Source organism: Indicator indicator, chromosome Z (assembly GCF_027791375.1).
Source record: "Indicator indicator isolate 239-I01 chromosome Z, UM_Iind_1.1, whole genome shotgun sequence".
Taxonomy (NCBI): Eukaryota; Metazoa; Chordata; class Aves; order Piciformes; family Indicatoridae; genus Indicator; species Indicator indicator.
This window is the reverse complement of record NC_072053.1, coordinates 70395255-70403456: the sequence shown is the minus strand read 5'-3', so window position 1 is coordinate 70403456 and position 8202 is coordinate 70395255. Positions and strand designations below refer to the sequence as shown.

General features: G+C 53.1%; 1 protein-coding gene across 1 annotated transcript in view; it reads left to right on the top strand.

The window, feature by feature from the left end:
* The first annotated feature begins 2969 nt into the window (after positions 1-2969).
* Positions 2970-8202, top strand: part of PRDM6 (PR/SET domain 6) — a 74295-nt gene continuing 69062 nt past the window's right edge. Inside the window, exon 1 of the mRNA XM_054398108.1 lies at positions 2970-3492. Coding sequence (XP_054254083.1) covers positions 2970-3492 — 523 coding nt within the window. The remainder of the gene's footprint in view (positions 3493-8202) is intronic.

Here is an 8202-nt window from a genome sequence, read left to right as displayed (position 1 = left end):
GGGAGCGCCGGCTGGTTGTGTCCGACTGCAGAGTCCCCGACTGCGAGCACAGCCAGTGGCCAACCTGCCCGATGGCTGCCTCCTGCCCTCCGACGCCCGCAGCCCACTGCCCATCCGTCCCTGAGGACTGCCGAAGGAGGCGAGCCTTGGACTTCTTTCTGCTTGCTTCCTTCCGACTAGGCTGGTTCCCAACGTATCGTGAAGTCTACACATTTTAGTCTACCTTGATCGCTCGAAGCGCTGCTTTTCTTTGTGTAAAATACCCCATAGTAACAGAATAAAGTACTCCTAATATGAACTCACATGGAATATTTCTGTTAACAACTCAAGGCAAGTGCAGATATCGACAAACGCCCATTAACCACGAGCTTTCCCCAACTTCATCACGTTTTTCCAGCGTGAAACGAATTTTAGAGATTACTGCCACTAAAAGCAACTGGGTATTTTAGAATTATGTCAGGTAAGGAAAATAGCAATAACGCAGGAGTGGAAGTTTAAAAAACGGGGGGGAAAAGTGGGGAAAAAAAAGTAGAAAAAAAAGCGGAATGAAATTGCGAGCAGGAGGGAGCTGGCCGAGGACAAGGCACTGAACGGAGGGGAAACAGAGCAAACAACCCGCATCCGTCCACAGACGAGTGAGCCCAGTAAGTCTCTGGCGAGTGTGTAGACAGGCTCCCAACCCACACCTACATCCCTCAGCTGAACGGTACTGATTCAGAACTTCAGAAAGTGGATTAATGGAGCAAGAGAGCTGAAAACACATTGTATGTTGTACAATGAAATTGATCAAAGGCATAAAGGTCTTTATAGCCAACTTTATAACCCATAAAAATCGGGGCTCTTTCCTACTGTGTTTGCCTTTAAAAAGCTTAGGTGTTATCAATCTATACAGCACATGACGGATGACTTTGTCAAAATGACGCCAGTCAAAACATTTTCTGCCCCTAGCCCTCCTCAAATTTGTGTTAAAATGTCCTGCCTTAGACAAAGTCTAAACAGCAGCAGTTTTCCCAGGCTTTAAGAAAATGAAGGGTGAGAAAGAAATAAACTAGAAACAGGATGGGAGGAATGGCAAGAACAGTTTATAGGTGCAGACGTTACGTTTGTAAGCAAGTGTGCGCTTAGTGGCAGAGTGACACCTTACAGTGGGGCACTTCTGAGGCTGGACAGGTATTAGGGTGATAAACACTTAGTGTAAGTATTAACATATCTTAAATGCATGGGATACTATCTACATGCAGTATACATGCAGATTGTAGTTCTTGTCTAGTTTTTCAAACTGTGTAGGAAAGAAAGTGACAAAAAACAAAACAAAACAAAACAAAAAGTGAAATGCTCACTGATATGTGAGCTCAACAACGAGTAGTGCGGGAGGAAAAGCCAGGTTTTAAGCCAAATGGAGAGCGAAAATCTCCAGAAATTAGAATTTTCTCGCCACAGGTTGTATCGTCATCTGCGTGCTTCTTGCCCAGTGCTGTGCCCGAGTATAGAGAGCAGGAGAAAGACACGCTGGTGGACGAGGGAAAAAGGTCTGGAGAGAGAAATTCTGGGGCAGTGAGTTGCCTCATCTGTGTTTGTGACCTTCCTGGGCATGCCTCAGGTAGTCAAGGGGAGCGGGAGACCAGTCATCACAGGAGACAAGTAAAGTAGACGGGACAGTATCAGCACAACAAAATGGACCAGTGAGGTCTCTAAAATCCACCTTAGCCCCCGATGAGCAAAGGTAAGTGAGGCAAGGCCATTCCTCCCTGGGACCCGGCAGGGTGCGAGACGATCCCTGGTTTGGCTCCCGTCATCGATACACAGTCCGGCTCTGGGGACCACGCAGCGACGCGGATCTCGCTCGGGGCTGCTCCGGGTTATCGCTCCCCTTCCACCAGGATGAAAGCCCAAGCCCTGCTCTTCCCGCGGCACCGTGCACCTGGGGCTGAGGAGGCAGAAGAGAGAGAGAAAGGGAAGGGGGAGAGGAGGGGGGAGGAAAAGAGGAGGGAAGAAAGAGAAAGGAACACCTTTAAAAGTTGAGTAAGGAACAAAGTGGGGGAAGTTGCCAAAAAAAAAAAAAAAAAAAAAAAAAAGGGCTCTGCGTTCAGGCTCGCTGGTAACTTCTCGCTCCCTCCCCTCCCTCTCGTACACACCACACACACAGACTTGTATTTTGCGCTGTCGTAAAACCCACGTGTCCAGCTCGGAGTCTGCCAGAGCCGAGCGAAGAGCCCGGGCGCGACTGCGATGCGCAGCCACGGCAGAGGGAGCCCGGCGACTCGGAGCTAGCCGGTCCCCGGCATCTGGCAGTTAATCAGCCCGCTTTCCTGTGGACAAAGACCACGAAAGTCTTTCCTCCCAACCCTCCGCAGGCTTGGAGACTCCCCGGGACTGCCTACACCTCCCCACGCCGACCGTGCCACAGCCCCTCAAGGCGCACCCCTCTCAGGTAAGGCAACTCCGGGACCGGTTGACCGGCGAGGCGCACGACCCCGGCCCCTCCGCCTCTCCCGGCACAGTCAGCCCGGCCGGCGACGTAGTGGGTACGTTTGCCCGGGGGCAGAGTACTGCCGGGTCGTTTCCTCTTCCTGCAAACGCTTGTGTGGAAATCAGAAGAGGCTGGAAGAAAAGACTTGCGCCCGTGTGCGTGGGGCTGAAGTTTTCTTCTCCTCCTCCTCCCCGTTGTCAGCTTGGAGAAGCATTTGCTCCCGCGGGAGAGCGAAGGGAATCAAAGGGAGAGACACTGCCTGCACCGGGGACAGGGCGAGCTGCGCTCCGTTGGGGGCAGCGGGCTCTGCGGCCGCGGGTGCGAGGGGCCCGCCGCCGCTTCACCCTGTCCGTGCTGCGAGATAGGACAGCCGGCACGGGAAGTCTAGGGCCAGCGTGTCGGAGCGTGGGGAGCGCAGCGGGGTTGGGGTGGCCCGGTTGGGGCGGGGCGGGGGTCTCACGTCTGCTGTCCCCTTCCTCTCCGCTCCGCAGGCAGCGCGATGCTGAAGCCTGGTGACCCCGGCGGATCCGCGTTCCTCAAGGTGGATCCCGCCTATCTGCAGCACTGGCAGCAGCTTTTCCCGCAGAACAGTCAGCTCAAGAGCAGCGGGGCCCTCGCCCAGCTCCAGCCGCCCGAAAGAGCCGAACCTTCGGCTGATAGTCTCCGCCAGCGCCCGGCCTCCCTCTCCTCCTCCTCCTCCTCTTCCTCATCTACTCCGTCTTCCTCCTCCACGTCCTCTTGCGTCGCCGCCGCAGCAGCTTCTCTGGCCGGCCTGACCTCCCTGCCGGTGCCCCAGCTCCCGGTCTTTGGACCACTTCAGAGCTCCGAGCCCCCGGCCGGGGGAGCGCCCGCTCCCCTTCAGGGCAAGGACTTGTGCGGGGCCGGCAGCGGCGGCAGCAAATGCGGCGAGCGCGGGGCCGCTCGATTTCGGTGCACGGCCGAGGAGCTGGACTACTACCTGTACGGGCAGCAGCGCATGGAGATCATCCCTTTGAATCAGCACACCAGTGACCCCAACAACAGTACGTATCATGTCCCTTCATGCACTCCCCGACCTCCAACCTTCACCTCTCCCTGTGCCGTGCCAGCCTAGGGACCGCAGTCAGTGCCTGTACCCCTCTCTCCACGAGGAGCATCCCCTGATCCGCCCTTCTCTCCCTTGAGCTGATTTTGCGTGGTTCCCAGTGCTTTCAGGAGGTAACCCCGTGGTATTAACCTTCCTTGTCTGAAACCCATATCCTTCCCTGGAAGGCACACTTTATGGGGAAGGATGCTCTGGAGGTAAATTTCTGTTGGAGGGATGCTTAGGAAAATTGTTTCAGAAATGGTTCAGAGAAACTTGCTGTTTCTTTCTTGCCTTGCTTGTCTTGCTGTGTTAATTCCTGGAAAGCCCGGGCTTCGCGGGGTATCCAGAACTCAATTAGTCCTCTGAGCTGGGTAGGGGAACAATTGCAGTTTTCATCAGATGGAATAGGGAAGTTTTCCTTCCTCTTATCTCGGTTTTCCTTTCAGACCTCGTTAACACCTCGCTGTTTTTAGTTTTCACCCCTACAAGAAAGCATGACATGGTCATTTAATAAGAAAAAATGATTTTCTGTACAAAACAGGTCCTCCAGCTGAGTGTCAGAATTCACTTAGGACTTAGTGGTTAGAAAATGTTTAATACTGCCGTTGCCAGTTACAGTGTTTTGAGGGTAGAGGGCCATCCCCTATATCAACTAGAGGTTTGTGATTTTAGAATTTGGTTCTTCCTGTCTTTCCTTCCTGCATCTGTCAATGCTACATAAACAAGGAACTTTACAGGTGAAAATAAGTAGATGAACTCTAATCAGATTTATTGCTGATATTCAGAGCACACAGATAAACGTTGGAACATGACTTCAGCATGTGCACTTTCCCCCTATTGTTTCTCAAAATTCTATATGGCCCTTCTCCTCTCCAACCTCCCCAAAATGTCTGTTTAAAGAAGGCTATTGAACAGACAACTGATGCCCCAAAACAGTGATTCATAACCGTATGTCCAAGAAAAACACAGAATCATTTCATTTCAGATGTGGAGTTTGTTTTGAAAGTTTCCATGAAACTGTTGTGTATTAATTAAACTGCATGAATACTATCATAGTCTTAATCATTGTGCTTATGTCTTAAAAAGCAGAAGGAAAGTTGACTCTTTGATGGGAATTCCCCCCTCCATCCCCCCAAACACTGCAAATATTGGATACCAACTTGTTCTGAGCGACTTCCTCATGCTTAGCGTTACTCTGTTGTGAAACATGTTAGTGTATTTTCTATTTTCGGGTGTAGAAAGCATAATTTCACTTAATTCCACTTAATGGAATCTGAAATGAACTTCTAATCGCCAGCCGAACCGTTCAGACAATACATGTTTTACTTCTTGGTGCAGCTCTGTAAATCTGCAAGACAAAGGTTTTAAAACGAGAAAGAAAGATAAAAAAGCGATTTGCTGGGGGAACGTTTTTAAGGAGTGAGCGGAATAATAGCATGCTGCAGAGTCCCAGGCGAAGCCTGCACGGTTTCTTCTCCACCGTGATATTGAAGGTGGACTCGCGAAGCAAACGGTCGATCGCGGAGAGGCCGCTCGTGGCCGCGTCCGGCTGGGACAGGGCAGCGCTCGCCATCTGAAGGTCGGGGCAGGGTGCTGCCACAATTGTCTCTCCCGTTTTTACTACAACGATATCTGAATAGTCTTTTAATTGAACCAGTTTACAAGGCAATTTTCGCTCCAGCGGTTGTTTTCTCTGAGCAAAACTTTTTAAACCGAGTGTTCGATCTTCTGGGACCACTCGTTCTTATCATACCCCCCAAAAAAAGGGAGAACCGTAAGTGAGGAAGGGGCGCGGGAGCTACGGTCCATGCCGTACCACCCCCTCCGCCCTCACGCACCGTGTGAGGCGCAGCAGAGCAAGCTGCGGGGAGCGGCCTGGCCACCCCTGCCCGAGCGCCTCGGGAGTGACACAAGGAGCAGGACTTTCAGCTGCTGTGACTCCGTCCTTCACACCTCGTTCTGTACCCGAGGAGGTGGCCTTTAGCGGAAAAAGAGGGTCGAGGGTGAGAGGAGAGAGCGACCGACTTTAGTTTGAGTTATAGTTGCTTGCTGTCTGAACTAGTTCCGGGCAGTCCCATCGAAACTCCGAACAAACGGGGTTCTCAGCCTGGCACAGAGACCCACCCCGCCGGGTACGATCCCCCCGCCTCGACTTCGCCCGGTTGTATCCGCCGATTTGTGATTGCCGGCAGGCCCCTGGCTGCCGGCTGTTTCTCGGGTGTTAGTTTTAGACGTACCTTCTGCACGAACCGAGCAAGTGCCCCGTTCCTTTTTTCTTCCCCAAGTGCTTCCCCTCTCCCCCAAGCATCTGCTTCTCTGGGACCAACCATATAACCCACTCACTGTCGCGGCAGTATAAGTCCGTAGTGCTCACCCTCTCGGGAGAGGCACCGGTAGATTTTGCTGGTGTCTTCGGCTGCTTCCCGGGAGCCCGCCCCAGCGTCGCGAGGCAGGGGGAGCCTGGCAGGCACGCGGTTTCCGCGGGAACTGTGGTGGAGCGGTTTTCGTTCCCGAAGAGCTCGGGAGGCACCGGGACTGCCGACTGTTCGCACCCTGCCCTCCGGGCTTCCGAGTGCCTGGTCCAACTGCCGCAGCTGCGCAGCGCCCAGCCCAGTTCCCCAGCGCCCGGCCCGGCCTGGCGCCGGGCGGCCGCTGTGGCAAGACGGATGGGCAGCGGCTTCCCTACAGACACACGTCTTGATCGTCATATGTCTTTGACTATGGCACGATCTTAGGCGGGGGAGGGGACGACGAGGGCCGCCAAGGAGCTGTGGGTTAAGTGACTGTATGTAATTGTTTTAAACTTAAAGAGGGGAGAAAAAAAAAAACCAAACCAAAACAAACAACCAAGAAACAACCCCCTAATTAGGGCCCTGCAGCCTTTGCTCCCAGGGAAGTAAAGGGGATTATGTTAAACTCCTGATAAAGAGTCAGCCAGCTGGGGACCGTGCTCTCCTCAGGTCTGAAGCTAGAAGGCTGAGGGTGCTTCTGGGCGCCGGAGGAGGGGCGCTTGCGAGGCCAGATCTCCTAGGGTGAGTTCAGAGGGTGCGGGGCGAGCTGCCTCACGTGTAGGCTGTCTCTCTCCTCCTGGCTGCCGGGGAGAGACTTTCGCCACGAGAAATCTGCGTCTCCTTTACCTTCGCCAGAAAGCGCCAACCTGCCACTGTAATAAATACGCTGTGTAAAACTAAACTGTCATGCAAGGAAGCAGTTTACACGCCTCTCCCCATTCAATTTACGGGGAGACGGTGTATATGTAACATGTCGTGAGGTGGATCGGTGTGGGGAATATTTGGATTTTTTTTTCCGTAGACTGCTAGTAACCTGTATGATTTAGCTATTTTACATCGTTAGTTACCCAGCACCCTTAAACATAGCAGGTAGCCATACATTAGATTGAGGTTAGAGAAGGTGGTGACTGTTTATTTAGGGTGATAAAATGGTCCATCAGCAGTAATCTCCATCGATATGTGCCACCAGGAGATGAAGGATGAGGGGACAAGCCACAATTAATTGCCCTATAGTTTTGTAGGAGAGAGTGGAGCTGGTGCGGACTGAACTTCGATCTCCTCTCCCAGAGCCTATTCATCATCTCTACACGGTATATGGGGGTCTCTCAGGGGCAGGGGGTGGCAAGGTTTATCTACACACAATATTCTCCTTCCCTTTTAATATCTGACACGGAAATTTAATTCATTCATTCCTTCAATCGAAGGCAGGGAAAATCAAACTCACCTCCTTCAATCAGCCCCCCACCCGCCCGACGAAAATAATCCGAAAGCCGCACGGCGAGCGGGACGGTGCCCCAGAACCTCCGTTCCACGGTCCGGGATGTCTCACATTGTCATCCTCGGGGGAGCTGACGCGGGCCTGACCCCTCGACCGGGGACGCGGGGTTCTTTCTGATTGATCTTCCAACCAGGAGGCGCGTACCCTGCGGCAGTGCTTGCGCCGACGCGGAAACACTGCCTGGGGCAGAGCAGCGGGGCCAACGATTCGCCTCCGTCTCTCCGCGGTGCCGGTTCCACTGCGGCCGGGCTGGGGCGAGGTAGTAAAAGGCCGGGGAGGGGGCGGTCCGGGACCCGGGAACGGTCGGGCAGAGTAGGGCCGGAACGGCCGGGACGCGGTGCTGGCCGTGGCTCTGCACCCTTGTGCCTCGATGCGCCCCCTGGGGCAGCGGTCCCGCTCTCCGCAACAAATGTTTATAATGAAAAAAAAAAAAAAGTAAAAAGAAAAAAAAGTAAATGAAAGGAACCCAAGGGGAAAGTGCATCTGTGTTTCGTTCCCTTGAAAGCTTGCCCTTAAATCAGGGCACTTTGAGAAATCCTGTGATTTATTTAGTGGAAGGAAAGCGGTACCAGCTCGTCGATGGGGAAACCGAGGCACGAAGAGCCCGTGATCCTTAGGCAAGCTCCAGCCCTCAGGAAATGAAACGATACTGCTTCACTCAGCCTGTCGTCCGTTTTAGCTAGGTACTCGGGCTCAGGCAGGAATGAAGGGCCAGCTTCAGTGATTTATATTTGCAAGTGACTAATACCATGTGAAATGATGGCCACTTACACTGGATACCTGTGTGCTTGCCGTGAATTATGAAGCAGAGGGTCAAGAGGCCACCTTCTTTAATACCAGCAAGCTGCAGGTATCCAGTGTAACTGCACCTTTGAAG